We start from the raw sequence: 22432 nt of genomic DNA on the forward strand, positions 1-22432 counted from the left end.
AGAGTAAGGTAATTTCAGGGGCACATACCCTCAAGTAAAGGATCTTCTTTAATCAGTTTGACTGATACCTCAGTAGCTGCAGTCCTGTTCTCTGAAGCTGTAAAATTAAGAACTGGTGTTCCTTCTTTATTAAACAGCTCAGAAGTTTGGTCCTACAGTTAAAGAGAGAAAGGAATATTATAGGCAGTTGTTTGTGTAGAGGGAGTGAAAAATAGAGGAACTTAAAATCTCTCACATCAGAAACTGGCCTAAAAGAGAATTTGGCTGCTATCAAACAGACCTCCAGTCTGCCTCTATGTGTGCGTGCAAAGTGGTTAAAATGGTCCTTTATTTTAAATCTCCTGAAATATTATCACTACCAACTTGAAAAAAATAGTTTCTAAATGAAAGTATTAAAACGGAGTCTTAGGTAATAAAAAGAAAAAGAAATGAGCCATATATGCATGCATTCCTATGGATATTGAAAAAGTGGGTGGTTTTCACCCGAAGTGTGAGCTTTGAAGTGCTGAATTCCTTGGCCCTTCCGCACACAGACAGGATTTAAAACACAGTCAAGACAGAGATAGGGACCTATTTAGAAAAGGCCTAAATTATGGAAAAGAGCTGCTCCCTGCTTCCCGGTGAAAGAAGTGCTCATCGGAGTAAAGTAAAACCGAATCTGCGATCACTTCAGATCAGAATTTCAGCATCGTGAGCCCGAACTTGTCTGTTCTATTAAGGTTATTTTAGAAATCAGTTCCGTGGGCCCTTCTCCCATGTTGGGGGAGAAGTGAAGCTTTAATGAGCGGTCGAAGTATAGATGTGGTAATGGCCAGCCGGGACTGCTAAGCGTCCTAGAGACCTTTCTTGTGAACCCAGACAAAGGTGAAGAGAAACCCAGTTCAGGTCCAGCGTATTTCTCGGAGAGCAGCTCCCCTCCTTCTTCAGCTGCTCTCTAGTTCCATATTTTCCCTGAGAAAGGGGCAGCTAAGCGAGAGGTGTTTGTTTCAGCTACAGTCGAGCAGCTGCAGGCATCACCCGACACACGCACAACCTGTCCTTCCCTGCCACCCCGCAGAGCCGGGATGCCATCTCCGCATCTCTGTTCCGTTTTCCAGCGTTACCTGCCTCCCGACACCGGCCCGCGTCGCGGCTGCGGGAGGCGCGGAGCCCGGGGAAGCGGCCCGGCTGGCCCCCGCCGCCACCCCCGCAGGATGCGCGGCCCCGCCGAGGGAGAACGCAGACGTGGCGGTCGGGGACTTGGGGTTGGTTGAGCTGCTTTTGGGACGTAGGTACTGCTTTGCCCGACTGCGGGATGGGCGAGGTGGAAGCGGTTCCCGTACGCTCCCGGGAGAAGGGAAAAGAGCACGAAGGGACAACGGTGCCCGCGGTGCGCGGCCAGGTGCGACAGGGGTCAGCCCACTACCTAGCCCGGGCGAGGGGCAGGACTCGGCCCTGGGAGCCGCTCCAGAGGCAGTTCCCATCCCTTTGTTTTTGTTGAAGAAGTGGCACGTTTCCTCCTTGCACGTTTTTCCCCGATCAAGAGCCGGGGAAATAGGTCCTTTCCTTGTCCCCCGCCACTCGCATCTCCGTGTGCTGGCGTTTCGGCAACTTCTTTGTAACTATGACTTAAAACCACTAAATGCCTTGGAGGACGGAAAAAAAAAAAGAAAAAAAAAAAAAGAAAAGGAAAAAAAAGGAAAAGAAAAAGGAGCTCTCGGTGTCTTTTAAATGAGAGACACATGTAACGTTGTTGCAGCCTGCAATCCACTTTTATCCCAATAAATGTCCGTCTTTAAAGGCAGCTGTTAAACTCCAGAGGAGCCGAGGACAAGGAGCATCTCATGTGCCCGTAAAAAAAAAAAAAAAAAAAAGGCAACTGCCGACAGCAGGACTTTTTCGAGACTTTTTCGAGAGAGGCTGTAGGAAGCGCGGAGGTGCCCGCCCGCGGGGACACGCGTGTCCCGCTGGCGGCGAAGAGTCGCCTCCGCGGCGGCAGCGCTGGCTCCCTGCCCGGGGGACCCTGGGGGCCGCGCACCCCGGCAGCGCCACAGCTTCGCTCCCTCCTTCCCTCCCGGGTGGACCGGGCCACCCTGGCGGCTGCGGCTGACCCGCGGGGCCGTGGAACCGCGGGCCTCGGCTGGGGACCAGACTCGGGACAGGCTGCCGAGTCCTCTGTGCTCTTCACCCCACCTCCCCGCCCCGCTCCTCTGAGAAGAAAAAGACCCGTCCCGCAGCATCTGCACCCCAGCGGTGACTCCACTCGCTTCTCGCCCCGTCTTTGCAAAGCGCTCCCCGATGAGATAAGCGCCGTGATTTATATATGCGCTTACAGTATATGAGTATTAAAGATACACAGCGACACAGATTACAACCGGAACTTATCTCCATCCCCGGAAAATAAATAAATAAACATAGAAATACAAATCAGAGTGCTTCCACATCACTGTTAGCTCCAGGGGCCAAATTCTGCTCTTATTTATCTCTGTGCAACCCAGCTGACTTCAAAGGGAAGGAGAGATGTAACCTAGGGGAGAATTGGCGCCACGTATGGCATTCGTTCTCCTTAAAAGCTTGAAAACAGAAAGCTGACTTCAGCGGGCTAAAACCATGTAAAAGGGGCTGGACAGATCCCGGGGGAGAAGACGGCAAAGGAAAAAAAAATCCTGTGCTGAGGCGAGACAGCTTTGAAAAGCATCTTTCTTCAGGGACTGATCCCCTCCGCCAGGCAGCCCAGTTATTAAGAGCTGCGTGCAGATGTGCCGCTGTGTTTCCAGAGATGGAGTATCTCCCAAACCTTCTGTGAAAGGGTGTTATGTGTGATGGAAAGACGTTTCGTGGCCAGAGGTGGTGTGAAGGAGCTCGCCCCTGCAGTGCATAGGAGCTCCTCGGGGGAAGCCTGTCCCCTGAGATAAGCCGGGAGCGCACACCGCGGGAGGCTTCCCCGCCTCCGCACCCGCGGGGCTCCCCTGCAGGGAAGGCGGGCTGCCTTCCCCCCTCCGCCCTCGCATTCCTCCCCTGCCCGAGACCAGAAGTTACAGACCCGAGCGTAGGAATGAGGATCTTGTATAAACTGCAAGCGTTTCGCTGCCGAAAAGTGCACGGATTTCGGAAAATTGAATGGACGAAGTCCTGTGCTGGACCCACACGGTACGAGACGACCCGCCCTGGACAGGGTGGTCGTTACTAGGTCCTCAGCTGGCGCTGCCGCTGCTGCTCTGGATGGCAGTTTTCAGCCGAAATAGTGCTACTGAATGTCTGAGGCATCTCCTTTGCAGCACTCCCGAAATACTTGCGTATGTTTAAATAAAGTGAGAACGCTACGGCATCGATACGTGCGAGAGTATCCCTTCCAAATGCGCAGGAATCCCCATTCCCCCGACCCTCCTCCCCATTTCTAGTACCGTTTTTTTAACCATGGATGTCAGGACACAGAGAAGACGTTTTTATTTTTTAATCTATTTTACACTGACACTTCTCTTCCCTCCAGAAAAGTTACAACACGAGATTTATTTAGGGACTGAATGGGAAGAAAGCGCTACCTGGGAGTGGGCTAAATGAATTTGGGGGGGGATTACTCGCTTCCTTCCACATGCACCCACTCCAGTTATCCATGAAAATGGAAGAGGAAACTATGAAGATGAGAGCTGGGTGTTCCCGCGAGGTAATACCCCGCGCTGTGAAGGGCGACTGGGGGCTGACAGCAGGGGAAGAAGGGGAGCGATGCGTTTCCTTGAATGGGCTCGAGTACCCCAATAGCTGCGGGGGAAGGAGGGTCCATGAAATACGAAGGGAAGCGGCTTTCTCGAAAAACAGGTGCTCGGATGGCTCAATATTTCCACAAGCCTCCTGTTTTCTTTGCTGAGGCTTTACTTAGTTGCTCGTTTCACGTTCGGACCCCGAGATTTTATTGCATTGGGTCGGTTTGAAGTTGGGCTACAGAGATCCCCCAAGAGAGGAGCGGCCCGATCTCCGTCGCCCCGTCTTAGGAACGAGACACTCGACCTGCGGAGGCGAGAGAAGGTGTATAAAGAGACTCCGCAACTCCCTCCACATCTCCCTCCCAGCGGAATGTGGCGAATTGCAAATTACTGATTCAAAATCTAGCCTGGCGTAGTTATAATTTTCCAGACATCCTGTTTGTGAGAAGAATCATGTGAAGTATTCTTATTGCCAGCAAAAAAATGTGCAACGCGTTTCAATGAACACTAAGAGAAGTTGAGGTTTGGGGGCTGTTAGACTTTTTTTTTTTTTTTTTTTGGTATTTTAAGCATCATTATCCTGATGTTTAAAAGTAACGATTGTGCTTCGGATCTCCGCAGTAAGGCTGCAAAAAGGTCCCGATCCAAGCCCTGTTTAATGAACTTTCTTCCTAAAGGGCAGATTTGGTTCACCTAAGAAAACAAACAAAAATCGATTCTTACGTAGGGTGGGTAGCCTTCAGATTTTTCGCTCGGAGGGAAAGTGTTTAATTGACATTGTTTGGAGTTATTTTACTAAAAGCCTGGGATTTGTATTCTCAGAGATAAATTGAAGTATATGAGCAAATCGACTACTCTTCTTCTCGGTAATTTAATGTTAATTCTCCGTGGGCAGAAGGACGAGACCGTTGAGCTCCGCTCAAAGTCCTCGAAATGAGCACAGGGAAAGTGATGTGTCGTTTCTCATTAGGCTGGGCCCGAACCTGGAGCCTTTCCCAGCCACACTCGAGGTTCAGAAGCTCCCAGATTTTGTCCACAAACCAGCCAAAACGTAATGACAGCAATCATTTCACGGTTCCTGCAGTTTGGCGCTTTGAGAGTACCTCAGCTGTTTGGGAGGCTTCCTGTATGACACCTGCACAGATAAAATGAAGATTTCCTGTGCCTCGAAGGCATATTCAGGGGGAAGACAAGAAACTGGTAAATAGGAAGGTTCCTCCGTCCCTCTCCGCCCGTTAGGAAAGCGGGATTGCTATCAGAGCTGGACGAACCTCGACCATTTTCTTCTTGCAACACTTAATAACTCTTCTTAAATGGTCTAACGTTTCTTTCAACACAAAATGGAATGAGATAATATTTAGTGTGTGGATTTAATCTTAGCCCCATAGGAAATCTCAGCAGAGATGCTCTATAAAATCATTAATCTCTTATCTTGATCTCGTTCAAATTATAATGAATCCGACTTACATATGTGCTACAAAAACAAATCCTACAAGAATTTAATCTATGCTTTATCGGGCTGCTATTGGAGCCCTTTATCGAGTTTAGAAAGGATTTGGAAGTTGGGCCGCGGGACTCAAAACCCCGTGCAGTTTGGCACTATCAGGAAAAAGAGATCTGGTCCTAAAGATGGGTTTCGGATTTTTTTTTTTTCTCTGCACTTCGAATAGGAATAGGATCCCGCTTTCCACTCGGGATCATGGGAAAGACTGGCACAGCCTTTCTCTGCCTGCAGCCGGGTCCTGGAGAGGCGTCTGTCGCACCCGCCTCGACGTGGGGACAAACCTGCCGGCTGAATCAGCCGAGCCGGGTTGGTGCTCCAGCAGCTGGATCTGCTCTTTGAAATCCAAATCCTGTCCCGGTCTGCTCCGCCGTCCTTTCCAACAAATTATAGAGATACACGCAAGGCAAAATACAAACACCATTCTTCATATCAAAGAAACTGACGCCTTAGGAGAAAAATCCAAATGTGAAAAAATCTCACTAGTAGGTTATGCAGTATGTTACAGGTGAATATTTGCTTCTCCCCGCCTCCCCGGGAATTTATTTCCGAGGAAGGGGCGCTCCCCAAAGAATCTGGTCAAGAGTCTTTATGCGTAGAAGTCTAACTAAATAAAGCCTTTTTATTTATTTATTTTTTTTAAACAACGACCCCTTCTCGCTCTCCCATCGCGAACCGAGTGAGCGCTGACCGCAGAGCACCGAACATTAGCGCACGTCTGCAAACGAGCAAACCAAAAGCAAATCCCTCTTTTGCAAGTTACGCGGTCTTCCTTGCTGGCAGTTTGATTAATACTGGGACAATTCCGAAAATATACGGGGCTACATTACCGGAGAGACCCCGAGGCTCTGAATGTATCGAGGGGCCTGGAGAGTGCGTGGGGGGCTGCCTTGTCATCTCAGATGAATTGATTTCTTCGAGGGCATGAAATAGGTCGACATTCTGGTTTCTAAGCACGAAGCTAAAGGAAGGTGTGAGACAGAAGGGACAGGGGCTAAAAAATAGACCCCTGTTCCAAGTTGGAGGCTCTAACAAACGGATGCATTGAGCTGCTTCGACAGGGATTGCTCGTTTTCAAGGTTAGCTCGTTTGAAAGAACCGTTGCCTTTTTTTCTTTTTTTTTTTTTTTTCCAATAAGATGTATGCTAGATTCGATTAAAAATGTGTAATTCAGCGATCTTGAAAGCCACAGAGCGATTTTATTCTGGTCTTTCAGCAGCCGGCTCTGTACAGTCTCAGCCTTATTTTGTCCTTTGCTGAGAGGTGCCTGTATCTTTTGAAACGCTACCCTGCATTAAGGAGCATCTATCCCCGAGTCTTTAGACTCGTTGCCCTTCTTGCCAGAAACGGCTAGATGAACACAAAAAAGGACTTAGTGGTTAACCGATATGCTGCTAATATTTCATCCACAGGCCTCCTCCTCCTCCTCTCCTTTTAAAGCTTCTGCTCTTGGAAAAACAACATATTTTAAGCTTTCCACACAAATATTGATATTGGCAAATAAAGTCAACCCCCGGCCTAGGGTTAGAGACAGCCTTCTTTTTGTTTCTACCCTGGGCAATCAAAATTAATCCACTGTATTACAAATTGCCTCGGAATATTTCACTTTTTCTTGACAAAACTCGTACCTGGTATGTATCACCGCGAGAGACCTTTCTCTAGCCCGTTTGTGGCGGCTGTTTCTAGAGAGTATCAGGCAACGATGGGCGGTGGAGAAGGGACATGACCCAGAAGTAAAGTCTCTTATCTGTGTCTGCATTTGTGCAAGAAGGGCGTTTTCAAGTAATCAGGTAAAGCGGAGGTGGTGAAAGCATGAAGCCTTACCTCGGCTCCCCCTGCCGCAAAGAGCAAGAAGGTCGCCCCCTGGACCATTTGCCAACACAGCCAGCGCATCCCTCCTGACCAGCGAAAGTCCTTCCCACACCGCCCTGGGCGAGGATCTGTGCTTAACCCGGCACACGGCCAAGCTGCACATTGCACGAAGGCAACGAAACCCCGAGACATCACCTGCAACTAAAAGCGAATGAAAACGGCACCAACATGAAGGGGCTGCATAAAATGTAGCTTTTTTTTCCCCAGGCAAAATTGTCAGAGAAAGCAATGGGGCTGAACCCACAATGAAGAATGAAGCTGTTGCTCGGAAAAAAGGGAAACGAACGTAGGTAACGATTTCCCCCGCGCTCCTCCGGGGCTGACACCGGTGGTGGCGGCACCAAGAGCCCCCCCTGGCCCGGCCGTCCTTTTCACAGAAGCCGCAAATTAAGAACAAACTGCGATGGAAGAGAAAAAGCCACCAGAAATAAGCATTTATCGAGACTGCGTGGTCGATATATTCCTTTCTTCTCCGCTGTCGTCCGCTTGGCCGTATTTTGTTTTGTCGTGGGTTTTTTTGTTGTTGTTGTTGTTTTGTTGTGTGGGTTTTTTTTTTTTTTTTCCGGCGGCACGCCTTCTTTTCTCACATTAAGGGAATTGTCGTGTAAAGGAAAATTGCGAGAGAACTGAATTAAATCGCGTGAATGGCAACATATTAGGCAAATTAGAGCCAAGTTAAGGGCTGACTTGTGTTCTTACAATGAATAACCTCTCGAACCTCCTACACCTGGCCATGATGACAGAGAACATGCAGTTTTGGAGGAACAATTTTCATCTAATGACTGCAATGTAGAGGAAAACAAAGCTTATTTTATTTTTTTTACGTTATCCTTTTCAGAGCATGGCTCACAAGCACAGAAAATTAAGAGGGCTTTAAACAAAGGCTTTAATCCTTTATTAGAATTTTATCTAAATAGCTATAGCGAGCTCTCCTAAAAAGCCGTCTTGTACAGATACCTCAAGATACTGGTCACGCACATTGGCTGTGGCTCGGCTAATTGGTGGCGCTTATTTGCGTTCAGGCTTGAAGTAATGCCTCGTGTTAGGTGCTAACCTGTTGTGTCAGCATCTATGTTACCAAATAACGGAGGAAGTCCACCTGTGCTCATGAAGAACAATCCGTTTTTCCATCTGTTCTGCAAATAACAGTGTAGCTCATAATGCCATTCATTTCAGCTTTCAGTCCTTGTAAGGATGCCCAGTCTGGGGCAGTTACACAAAACTTCTACTAAAAACCTATTTGAAAACCTAGTCCCTTTCCATTTACCATCACGGAACTTCATGAACATCTCTCCAGTAGGGATTTTAGTGCTAACAAATCCTCAGAACAACTTGGCATGATAAAGAGGATGGATCCAAGAAAATGTGGTCAGCACTTCCCTGTCCACCATCTACCTTGAAAAACAGCAAAGCAGTTCTCCACAAGACCCAACAGCTGCTTTAGATGATATATAGTTACTTGCAGGCCATTCCTATGTCTCCCTACTCCAGGCACATTTTTCTGTCTCTGTGTGAGCAGAAAGAGGTGTTCCATTCCTGCTTAACCACAGCTACATCGATGACTTCATATATATATTACGAAGGCTCTTACAAGTGCTGCAGTAGTTCACTGTTGGCCAACATTTCCATTCTTTAAGACCTTATGCAATGATGAAATCAGATTTGTCTGCATTCCAGAGACTACTAGCCAAACCCCCTATGCTGGGCTAATGCTTTTCACAACTCCTATAAAAAATGAAATTAGTTAACTTGATTTTCACTTATGACTGTAAAAAGAAATAAACAAAGCAAGAAAGTTGGTTATTTTTTCAGCTAGTATAGCTAAGTACAAACAGCTTGGATCTCAGATGTGATATCAGGCTACTCAATCTTTTATAATACGGTTGAGTTCCTTTCCTGCCTTTTTGGGGCCATGCGGTAATAGCTAATTTTCATATGTGTTTTTCTCATTAAAGAAAAGCATATTAAGACATCACAGTGTCCCAGGATATTAGCCTGGCTTCCATTAATGCTAATAGGAGTAACTTCAGTGTGTATCAAGGAGAGACTGTGCCTCCATAAACATACATTGGCATTATCTGATAATACGACACCAAAATAAAAAAATATATTAATCCAGTATATCCTCACAGTGTGTACAACGGTTGCAGTGGGAGACCAAGTGGCAGTTTTGCACCCATGTGTCTGACGACAGATTTGGATGCCACTTGTGACATGTTTTTAAAAATGTAAACACTCCTTAAGGAATGCATTATAAATAATTAATGTTAATGTTTATTGAGTTAAAATGTGACACCAACTCACCCAGCACCAAAGCAATATGTATCCTATAGATTGTCTCCCTGCTATTCACAGATCTGTTAAAACAAGAAATCTCTTTGAGCAATAATCTTTTGAGTCAGCGCGGTTACTGTTGAGGAGTGTCTTAACACGTAAGTAAGAAAATCTGCCCATTATTCACCAAGAATCGTTTCCTCACAGCGTTTTGTCATTCCGGTGTGGTTTATCTGAGTACTATTAACACCTCGTTCTCATTCAGAGTACCCATTTTGGGGTGCATTTTTTCTATTGCAGCAGGTAAAGATACTCCTAATGCCACCGTTCAAACAACTGTGCAGCTGTCCAGGTAAGTTGCAGAGGAAAAGACACCCCAGGCATGAGTTCAAGAGAGCTCGCAGAAAGCTTTTCGATTCGATTTGGCGAACGACGGCCATCAAAGGATCAATGCATAAATGCAACTCATTTTTTTAATTCTTAATTCTGTATGAATGCTTTTCTACATTTCAGAGACTCGAGCTTCATACAGCCAAGGAAGTTTTTTGAAAGAGCTTATTCACATGAAGTCCCTCCTCCTTCATGTCAACAACATCTACAAGGAAAAGAAAAAGGTGCCGAGGAGATAACGCTGGTGAACCACGAAGAGTTCTGGAGCACCACAAAGGCAGTAGCCCATCTAGAAACATGTATTTTGGGGGATTTGTGGTGCAGGTTTTGTTGGGTTGTCACTATGACTTACAGCCACTCCAATGTCAGAACAGATTGCCAGAGAAACTTACTTTTAAGAATATTTTCTCATCCTAAATAAGAGTTGCTGTATCATGGGGAAAAGCTTAAAAAAACCCCACTCACCCACTCACCCACCCAACCAAAACTAAAAAAAAAAAAACGAACCTCAAAAACCAACTAAACTAAACAAACAAACAAAAAAAAACCCACAAAAACCCCACAACCAAACAACAAACCAAAACGGAAACAGAAAGAAAAAGGAAAAGAAAAAGAAATAAAAAAAGAAAAGAAAGAGAAAAAGGAAAAAGAAAAAAAAGAAAAGAGAGCAGAAAGGAAAGAAACTCCAGGAAAGACACAAATAAAACATGAAACAGCTTTCTGCTCTACAGAATAGGGCTTGAAAAATTCATAAGTATGTCACCATGTGCAGCATTCGTGCCACTGCTGACCTTGCATACTGTGAGGTGTGACTATGAACAGCAGGCATTCGCCCACATTTAGGGTTGCTTCACCTTATTCCTGAAAGCCATAGAGGTCTTTCCACTAGCTTGAACAGAAACCGCACCTTGCACTTTTACCTGTATTTGACCAGACACACTGTACTTCAAATACTGAAATCTGTAAAAAATGTGTTGGATACAATAAAAAGACATAATCCTATTACACATCACAATGTTATGTAATGAAAACAGCAACATATTTTGGCATACTTTATAACTTAATTTCTTTTGGTTATGCTACTTAACCTATGCATGACAATATCACCTTATGGAATAACAGACTAAATATATTATGAACTTGAAAAGGCATGTCGACCAATATTGTCACTCCAATTTGTAATTTAGTAAATTGTATCTTAAAAAGCTACTATTTCCTCTTTGCACAATAAAATGCCTTAAAAATGTTGCCAATGCATTTTATTTAGGCTTGGAGGTATTTCTCATTCAGAAACACCTGGAAAGCAAAAGAGATCAGGTATCATGAGTTCTATACAGCAAGTCTTTTAGATATAGAGTTAGATATAGGTGATATAGAAAGATTTATGAAATCTGAAATACAAATATCTGTTATTTACAGCTGTGGAGATGTGCAGTGTATTATGGACACTCTAGACATATAGAGGGAATAATCTGCAAGAAGCGTTCAACTGTGAACTCTTTCATTTTGCATTTTGATCTCCAGTTACCACACCTAACAGTGATGCATCTGTTTCTGACCACTCTGCCATCTATACTGGCAGATGTTTTGAACTGACGTTTTTCCTACAAAACTTATATCCATGATGACACAACTGAAACCACAGAAGCTCCAGTCTTTGAGGGTGTCATTTAAAAGTCATTATACAGCAGATTTGGAAATCCAGGTTAACACTTACTACACACATCGGGAAACTAACTAGGTAACTTAAACATCTAATGATATCTTATACCCTGCTGACAATCATGCTATTTCTATAGCCAGGCCGAGTAACCTTCACTGATCATCATTCCTCAGAAAGGTAAAGAAATATTTTCTGAAGTAGGCTGCACTGACTTTTGAAAAGTAAAATAATAATAAAACCAGCACACTGACTCAAACAAGCAAGGTTACTTGCTGTAGTTTTTCCATGAGACCAGCCATTTTTTAATCTGAAAATGAATGCAAGTATTCACAAAAATGAAGATAACTGCTTTTAATCCATAGTCATATGTGTATGTTAGCATAAAAAGCACTTCGGAAAATAATGTCATAGCAATTTAAACACATTTTAAAACCAGCCACAACATAAGAATTTATGTTCTTTACTGACTGAAGTTTCAAACCCCGTTACCCTCCCCACCTCTCTCCCAGTCTTTAGAGGGTTGAGGCTTCACAATATTGTACAAAAGCAGATGAGGAAATACCCAAGACAGACTTCTCCAGATTCAGTTAGCAACTTCTACCTTCAAAGTGGAAAACACTAAAATAATGTTAGGCTTTGAAAGCAAGAAACATTTTCTGTCCTGCATCTTGATGGGCAAGGCATTCAACAGAAGTATTGAGTTAGGTACCCATGAATAGTTGAAATAGTATTTCTTCTCTGTCTCTAGATCTCTTTGCACCACAGAAGTTTTACACCTGGGTCTGAAAGAGTCTGGCTACAGCAACAAGTAAAGTTGGGTTAACAATGCCATGTAGATGTAATGTTACATTACCCTAGAACAAAATGAAAACTTAGTAAATACATTTTTTTTCTTTAACTTTCTAGGAAAATGTTAGAAGTCCTTGAAAGTATAAAACTATAACAGGTTGCCTTATCATATTACCACTACAATTTAGGATGAAAGCTCTGGAGGACTCCTCATATTACTGAAAAAAAAAGAAAAATGTATCCCCCCCATTTGTAAGTTGCTGTGAATTTTTGCTGCTTCAGTAAAATATTCTAAACAGAATTCTTTAAGAATGACATTGCTGGCTGTTATGGCTCGCAATATAGTTTGCAAATGTATTTTATTTGTGAGAAAATGAGAATTCAGTGTTTTGATATGTGACATACATCACATGAGCATGAACCATTATTACATTTGTACATCTCAAACAGTTCCTATAAGCCATCCTAAACTTATTCACTGCACAACAAGCCTTCAGGGTTAATCAGTTCTGCATTCTACATCACATGAACATATAACCAGTTGAAAACACAAACTCTGACAACTTACTGCCAGATATAAAGTAGTTTGACCAAAATACAAAAAAAACCCAAACCACTGTAACTGGGTATAGTAAGTCAAATGTAGTTAACTGAAACTGTTCATACTGGTAATAAATGAAAATCCAAAAACTGATATTCACAGGCTTAAAAAGAAACAGCTCTCCATATATGATTAAATCAACAAGTTAAACTATCTTCGATATTCAGCTAATATTTTTAAGCTTTTGCCTTTTTTTGCCTGCTCCCCATCCTCCGCTGAGCTGCACTGGATGGTCTCGAAATGATATCCGTTCTTTATGAGATGGACCCAAACATGATTTTTCTGGAGTAGATATATTCTTTTCTGAACAATAAACAAACATATGAAATTAAAACCACAATCAAACAAAACTCCCTAAATGTCACTGCATTGCAATATTATTTTTAAGATAATAACATACTTTAATATATCTAATCTGATAGCACACAACTTTTATGATTATGTATTACTCACTGTTTTAAAAGTAATACAAGCATTTTCACAGGGTAGTACTTTTTAAAAAACAAACTCCTTATCAACATAGACAGTAAAATTACTACAGAAAATTTTACTATTTTTAAAAGTGTCACTCTGTCCATTTTGAGCATATTTTAAACACATATGGGGATAAGCAATACTTTTAACAGAGAAGCTAGTAATGTCATTCAACCTTCAAGTGGATGGAGAACTAGTTGAGAAGATATATCTAATAAACAAGTTATTGTTGTACTGTATTAGACGAAAGGAGAGATTTCTTTTTTTCAGTGCCCAAGAATACTTAAACTTTCATGTTGAATGGTGCCACAAGTTTAAGCACACATAGAAATACGTGAAATAATAACTTTCATTGTCATGCATATGACGCTTGAGTAATGTAGACAATATTACAAAATATTTAAGACAATTATTTAAATAAAATGAGCAGTAGACCTGACTAAAGGTAGGATATTTATTTTACCCAAACCAACACTTCACATATGGAAATATGTTTCTTAGACATCTGTAAGGAAGAACGCATCTGTGGAAAACTCAGACTTTGCAAGAGAATGATATGATGTTCACAGTACAGCAGTTTTATACATACATAAAAAGTAGCACGCTATGTTAGCTTGTCAAATAAAAATTTTACAAACATATTTTTGCTACTTATCAAAGGGAGAGATTGCTAACTACATATTTGTAGAGGTTTTGATATTTTTGTACTTTTCTATAGCACAGATACATTTCTCACAATAAAAAGTCCCACAAAATGAAAGCAGAGCATAAATTATATGACTGAATAGAATTCTATCTACTATTATATACAACATAGCTATAAATTTCAAATAATAAGAACTTATTTGTTTTCTCATGGATCCTTTTCTGTAGTCTGTTAGAGCTAAATGTCAGGAGCTTTTCCCAGCCCACAGTTCTCTTTTTTAATGAAGTTTAAATTATTGCTAATGTATCTTAGAAAATATTTCACTCTTTTTGTCACCAAGGGCTTTCAAGTATTTTTAACATGATCTGAATTCATTTTCTTATGGCTCTACAGATGTAATTTTTTTTTCTTAAAAGATACAGCTTACTTTAGGTCTACCTGATAAATGTTTAAAATAGTAATGTTTTTGCTTTACAGCAAAAACTTGCATCCCTTCTGTAATTTACAGAGATGCTTTCTGAATTTGCAGACGTTGTTAAACAACAAGAAGAATTAAGATGGGAATATGTTCTTTGTTAAAGAAAACCAGGGCAAATAGCTGTTTCATGTTTAGACTGGAAAAGAAGTTTGGGGCCAATTTATGCCCGAGACTGACTTTCCTATGCACTCATCTCCAAGGTTTCATCAATGATACAGGTAAACTAGACATATGAGTTATTGATTTCCAATTTTGACAAAATAATTTTTTTTTACATTATTTTAAAAACAGAATAAATACAAATGCCAGAACAAATTGTCTAATCTAGATTACTTCTGGACCAACAATCTCGCTTGTTTATGAACCTGTCTGTACTGCTAAATAATATTTTCATGATGGACTTCAGAAATCTGTAAATACAGGTTTTCTGTCTTTCAATTTATAACTATGTGTAATTCATTGGAAGGGATATATTGTCCTTCCATTACTATGAAATGTACATTAGTATTCCATAAAAAAAAACCCAAACCAAAGACTTGCCATAATTTGCTACAAGAAACTTGCGAAAAGTCTTCAAAAATTACTAATATATCCTTTTATGTTGCCAGAATAACAGATGTATCTGTCATAGCACGAATTGTGCATGTCTAAACTCCAGAGTAAAAAGTTCATGGAATTATTTATTTATTTTTAATTGTAATTGACTCATGAGTTGTTTAAATGGTAGCGTAGTCAAATATTTTGTGAGTAAAATGTAATAACTTATTAATCTTGACTGCATACAAGCTGTCTGACAAAACAATGTTGTAGATGTCTGAGAGTCATAGTTCAGGATTTGTAGACCCTCAGTAACAGAACAGAATAACCTGAAGGTATTTTCACAAAATCCCATACACTCTAAAGGTGTAGAGACTCCTTTCATGCAGGTTTAACAAATCAGAGGCTCTCCCAAAGTCTGACAGTCACAGCTCTCTTCAGCCTGAACTACTGGTTAGATTTCCTAGGGTTTGCTTTAAACTTTACAGTAGTGACCTACACAAACTGAAAAAAACCACAGACAACTCTGTTCTTTCTTTCCGTACTTCACACAGTTCTCAGCACTTTCTGTCAAATAAAATAAAATCATTGTAGGGAATGATCAACTAATTCAGAATGAAATATCTACAAGACAGATTTGTTGTAAATCATTGCAAATCACTCCCATTGTTTTTCCCATCTTCCCATCTTTGAAATGGGCATAATTATTCTTGCCCTTCTGATAAAGCACTTTTGATATCTACTAACTAGTTGTAAGAGATGGGTATTATTATCAGCGTTGCTGTTCCAGTTATTGGTCTAACTGGAGTGATGGAAGACAGAATGGCACAGAGATCCAACAGCCTATTCCCTGAAGAAGAATTCTCAAACACAGATATTAGACCGGCATATAAGCGTAGTGAAGTTTGCTTCTTCCTATTCATATTATACCTAATACTCAGACATTATACTTAGACTGCTAACGGCTTAAATGTTAACTATGACTGAAAAAAAATGGATCATGAGGCAAAGAAATACTTCATTTACAACGAAGGTATTAGTCAAACATGAGAAAGACTTTTATTGCAGTTCTCTCTCCTGGAGTTTAATGCAAGAATAAACAGAAATAAACATGAAAACATAGGAATGGAATGAATTGTAAATATAGGACTTACCTGATTTATCAGACATGGGCCCACAACATTCTAAGCTTATTTTTTAATTCATGTCTTTTGCTATTTTAGGGAAAATCTAGGTATGAATATGCTTGTGGTCAAGTAAGAGCAGCTTTTTACTGAAGTATAAAGTAAGCATCTAGGTAGAGTCTTGAAAGAAGTAAAAATAACATATAAATTAAAACTAAAACTCGGATATTTTGTTGTAAGTATGTGTGTTTACAACAGGTTTTCTGATTCTATGTTATTCAAACTGGTAATTTTTTCCTTCTGAAATTTTCAATGAAGATAGCTCCATTAGCAAACGGTTAGAATTTTGCTTAGATCGGGGGGATGATGGAAGACAAAAGAGTCTGGTAAGGGATGACAATGCTACATTGAATTAAGAGACTGAACCTAGAAATGTTCCTTAAAAATATAGCCTTGTTTTCACTTTTATTTGTTGTCTTTACTTATATTTATCGTGCTTTACTTCTCCTTGGATGTAAATACAATTATAACTGCTCAGGGGAAGTTGTGCAATTTTACTGCTTTATGAGATTTTTTTTTTATTTTAAGAAAAAGGGAGAAAATAATAAAAAGTGGGGAGGATACTTAGTTCAATGTACAGAAAAATAAAGCAGAGATTCACAAAAAAACCAATGATTGACAGAAAATGGAAACATTTTGCAGTTTTAAAAATGTTCTACCAAGCATATACCTGAAGTGATGCAAGGTCAGATATTCAGGTATTATTAAAATATTAAAAATCTCCATGAGATCCTTTAACTGTTCTTCAGGGTGTACTTTATTTGAAAGTCTTACTTTACACCTCAATAGTGGGGATTTTTTTGTTTGTTTTAAATAAAACCAGGACAATGAGTGAATAAAATTACTGTTATCAGAACTTTTTGACTGGTAAAATAAAAGTGACATTTACAGTCACATTTTGCTATAAAAAGATCTATAAGGCATATATTTCATTAATATGCATACATACAGACATAGGTATGTACACGTGTATTTGTGATTTATGAATAATTGTAAGCATTACTGAAAGGCAACAATAGAAAGATACATATTGTTTCAAGCCCGTGTCTTTACTAAATATAACTTAGAACTATTACATTTGTTTTACTCCATAAGTTACTGATATTTTTGATAACTATAACAATAATAATAATTTTTACCATTACTGGCAGTAGAAGTTAATAGAACCCGGCAAGTGTATTAAGTATAATTTAACATGATATGCAGTTATCCTAATACCCATTCATATAGGAACAAAATCTTAGCCAAGAAAAGCCATTTAATTTATTTTATCCCAAACTAGGCTTTGGAAGACAGGCTGTAACAGTTGTTTACTGTACTTTGATTTAATTGTAATATTTGACTATATGAAGCTCCAGTATAGTCTGAGAGATTTTCAGGTGCCTGTACATATCAAATAACCATTTCTATTGAGTATGTGCTGAAAGCTTGTCTTGGGTTAAGTTAGCATGCTTCTATTTCTAAGCAGTCACTTTTCTGTTGTTTAATCTGTTTTCTGCTATTGATTTGTTCTGGTCTTCTTTGGTTAAAGCCTGGGTCTTTTAACAAATGTCAAGGTTTATATATCCTCTGTTTTGATAAGTAATGCAATATGTAAAATGCTTTGAATGAAATTCTTGGTGTCCAAGAAGAAAAGCTTTGTTAAACAGGCTAAGATAGAAATTTTATGATGTATAGTAGACGTCATAGGGCATTTATCGATCCACCTAACATTGTGTGTCTGGAGATATAATTTATTTCAAAGCCCTTACCATATTGTATCACTTAAGAGTAAATACAGCATAAGAAGGCATGGAGAAAAAACTTCAACATTTTAATGAAAGTGACCAGAACAAATCCTTAGCAGCAAAGCGTTTACATCAATTTAAGCTCTGGCAAGAAGCTAGGTTCAGCAGGTCTGTGAAAACAGTAAATGCTACAATCTCAGAAAAGTTACTTTCTCATAATGTTATTTACGGCTATATCAAAGTTGGATCAAAAATTTGTTTTTTAGTTGATCGTTTACATCAAAACAAAAATATTGTACTGCAATTTTACATTACATTTTTATATTTTACACTTATATTTGGATAGCATTGAGAAGCCTCAGGAGCATCTTGGACAAAATCCCATGTAATAGATAAAGATATATCTCCTTTCCATATGGAGATTTGAAGATAAAACATAATCTCTCTTTTTTTTTTTTTCTAAGCAAATGATTATATTTTTTTAAGAAATCTCATTGACTTCAAGTTGGTAGGACTAGAGACTAATCTTAAGATTTTATAGAAACAATCAACTTAAATATCTTTGTTTATCAAACATTGATGCTGTTCTAACCAGATCATGCTGACAATTACGTACTTGAATAATCTGAACTCCAAAATGTGTCACATAAGGAATTCAGATAGCTAAGCATTTACAAGAATAAATTATAAACATTTATTAATTGCCATTTTATACTCTTAAAATAAACGACATAGTAAACATACTGCTCCAAATATGTTCCTGTAAAATATAACATTTTCCTAACTACTAACAGAACTTCTGGCAGCATTGGTTATTACAGTCCAATATTAATTTTGTTTTTCAGCTCCTTATCTATTTCCTCAATTTTGACAATTTAGGATGAAATTTTACATACTGAGCATCTGCCTTTGGCTGCAGTTTTCTGAAAGGTCAGTCACTTCTAAGAAAATATGTGAAATATTTATGTTGCTCTCTGCAGAGGGGACTTGAAGTCCGCCAAGTGATAGGGCCTTGCTTTTAGGATCTGTCCAAATCTGGATTAAGTATATTCAAATTGAAGTTTCTACATGACTGGAGGAGATGTTCTTGATTTTTTTTGGCTATATTCCTTAAAATATCAGCCAGCATGGAAACACTCTTTACCATGATGTTACATGGAGCTAAGGAAGTCTATTCCTAAAAATAATGTTGAAGATCATGCTAGGTCAGGGAACTTAAGACCCTGCTTGCTAGACGCTCTCTGCGGCAGATGGAGCCTGGCTACAGCAACCATGGAGAGGGTATGAACCCAAGCTCCTATAGGAGGGAGACTGGGAGAAAAGGCACAGGGTTAGAATTAAAAACTGTGAGAGAAATGAGACTGACTTGGAGTTAAGGTGACAGAAACTAAGGCTAAGTTGGCAAACAATACCCTAACATACCTGGCACAAGAGACAAGAATGACTTGACAAATTGACACTGAGAGCAGAGAGAAAATGCAGGGAAGAAAGTTGTGAATTGGCAAAGGGGGACTGAGCAAGAATAAAGAAGATGGTTTAAGGGGCATTAGATGGGTCTTAACTCTCAGAACTTACATAATTAAAAGAAGTAAAAATACAGGTGATGATAAGAAAGGATACAGAGAATAAGTACATTAAAAGTCTGGACCCAAGATCTGCTTAAATAGCACGAACCAGGACAAATTTGGAGGAGACTTAAACTAGAAGATGGTGAGTCTGAGGAATACTGGCAAGGAACATGTGGATATAAAGGGGAATAGATAGAGAGAAGAAAAAGGTTATCAGACAAGGATCTGTGGAAACAAACACAAGACTAGATGGTCACTGTGGAAAGGAAGCCTAAGAGTGGATGGGAGAGGAAGTTTATGTTGGAATAAGAAGGTGGAGAAGCAGGAAAAAGAATTGCCCATAGTAAAAGAAAGGATTATGGAACACAAGTGTGGAAAATGCACCAACCCTGTAGTAGCCCAAAATCCGTTACTGGGTCTTTCCATGCACTGACTTGAGAAATATTTTTGAAGCTACTTGACAAATATCCCACAGCAAAGGAAACCTAAAATTGTTATTATTTACTCATTACATATGACAGAAACCATTGTGGTAGGTCTAATGGTTCAAAGGTTCCAAGTGGGTATCTAAGTTACATGTAAGTAATGTCTCAGAAAGGATTTTCTCTTTTTTTTTTAAACCTGTTTTCTCTTTAAAAAAACACACAGACACACACAAGAACCCCCAAACCCTACTAAAAGACTATCGGGATGTAGCGTTAAACACTTAAAATTTAAGAAATGCCTGCATGTATCTGTTATACTTAGTTCTTGAATTATTTTCATAATTCAAAACACAGACGATAAAAGTACATGAGATAATGGACCATTTTCCTCCCTAGCCTGATAAATTTAATGAAAGCAAGTTCTAAGTGACTTTTAAAACCTGTATGTCAGTCATTTTTTAAATATGTAACCTTAAAGTGAATTAAGCAGCATCTTGTATATTGTCATTCTGTAGTCTGTTCAAAAACATTAGGTATGTGCTGTTCAACAGTTAACTAATACAGAGATATATATGCATCTCCATAATAATTTCAAGTGGTTAGGAAAGTGACACCTTTCACCTGTGTTTAACAAATAGAAAAAAGTTCTGATGTGGCAGACTATGTGAAATTTGCATGCATGAGTATTCTCATTATGCAAAATTATACACAAATACTTTCCTGATCCAGATCTTCTTAATCGCACTCACCACTAGTTAAATTTTTAAAACATTTGGGCATGGAAAACAATGGAATTACACTCATAATCCAAGCCTACATGTGTGTTTCCTTACATTAAAAAAATATAAGTTATTAAGATTGCCTACTGCAAGAACATGGAAATACTCAGATGTTATATTTGAGAAAAACAAAAAAATAAACAAAACTAAAAATTTGAAGTTTTTTGCACTGTGTGTTAGATGCATGTATCATACTTAAATTTGGCTTACTGGCTCTGATTAAGCCAGGATTTCATGTCAGAAATTCATTTTTACTGTCACAATTTTATGTTCATTTTTGAAATAAGCCTTCTTCTCAAGCAGATAACATTAAGATAAATAGCCCTCTGCACACATAAATGGTGACACCTATTCTGATTTACTTCACTTCTAAACACAGCATTTGTATCAATACTGGAAAGAAGTTCATGGTACATACCTGATTTTTCCTACTTTCATCATTATAAACTGTTCATTGAATTTTTAATAACATTTCTTGAAGGACTACCGCACTTCTATTGTTACTCAATACAACATCTCTTCAGTTAAGAAAAAAAAATCAGTTAGTGAATTTAAGAAACTCTGAAAGAATGAGAGTTAGACCTACATTGTCACCATTTATCTTTATTTTGTGAATCAGTCATTCCACTATTTGACATATCCCTTGATTTTGTCACCATACTGTAACTAGTTTGTCATTTGCATTGTTTTACCTGTGTATAATCTTATGTAACATTACTCCATTGTTGACATGGCAGCTTCCAAATAGTTTATCCAGTTCACAAATAGAGTAGGAGGCCCCTTCGCTTTCCTAACAGTTACATAATGATGCCACCATCCTTACATCAGCAGACACATAAACATTATACAAGGATGGTATATATTATGACTACTATTTCTGCAGATAGGAATATTGATGTATACAGATTCAAAACAACATTCTTAATATCAACTAATAGGCTAACGACAGAACTGGAAAAAGCCCAAGCTCTTGAATCTGCAGCCAAATACTTTCTTTCAAGTGGATAAAATGCATCCTATCAGCACCGTACATGGAAAAGTAGGTTTTATTATCTAAGTCTGCACATGAGCGAGTTCCATAGCACTGTGTATTTTCACATACAGGACATCAAGTAAAGTTCGACATACTGAAGAATGTTTAAAATATAATGAAGAGTATTGTACTGATTTATTAATTTCTAATACAGTGCCTTTTCTAACTGATTGTTTATAAGAAAGCATCAATATCAGATGAAAAATTTGGATGTGACATATTACTAAGATTATGAGCTTTATCTGTCTGCACCATAATTTTGCAGGATGAGCGAGCTCATTAGGAAGTCATTAAAGAATTTCAAATTCATATAGAGTTATGCCACTGCTAAATTATCCCTTCTCTCTGCACAGCTTTTTGCCTAGGTACCATTCTATTCAAACACATCTAAGGGTTTCCAAACTGAGGGTATTTTGCATTCTTTCAGCCTATAACATCGCTTTAATTAGTTTCTAACTATTTTCCTCTGACCATGTCAATATAAGCTATGCCTCAATGTATGGTGGATCAAGAACTCTTTTTCTGAGGCATATTTTATATTTTAGTGAGATCTACAGAGGTATTTGTGTGGAAAAAAGTACTATGTTGAAGGGATGTTCAAAACAATATTAATAATTTTCTACTAGGTTTCAAAGCCCAGTAGATTTTAGTTACTTCAGAACTGTATAACCCTTTCTCATCCAGTATATGACTTCATTTTCTGAGTACAAAATTATTAATAGAATGGAATCATCTCACTATATTTTATTGGACAAAATGCTTGTCAATTAACATATGGTCATATAATCAGATGTGACTTACAGAAGAGAGC

General features: G+C 39.4%; 1 protein-coding gene across 1 annotated transcript in view; it reads right to left on the bottom strand.

Moving 5' to 3' along the window:
• Positions 1-12933: 12933 nt before the first annotated feature.
• Positions 12934-22432, bottom strand: part of LRRIQ1 (leucine rich repeats and IQ motif containing 1) — a 108777-nt gene continuing 99278 nt past the window's right edge. The window contains exon 26 of the mRNA XM_065656448.1: positions 12934-13073. Within this exon, the coding sequence (XP_065512520.1) occupies positions 12934-13073 (140 nt within the window). The remainder of the gene's footprint in view (positions 13074-22432) is intronic.

Source organism: Caloenas nicobarica, chromosome 1 (assembly GCF_036013445.1).
Source record: "Caloenas nicobarica isolate bCalNic1 chromosome 1, bCalNic1.hap1, whole genome shotgun sequence".
NCBI lineage: Eukaryota > Metazoa > Chordata > Aves > Columbiformes > Columbidae > Caloenas > Caloenas nicobarica.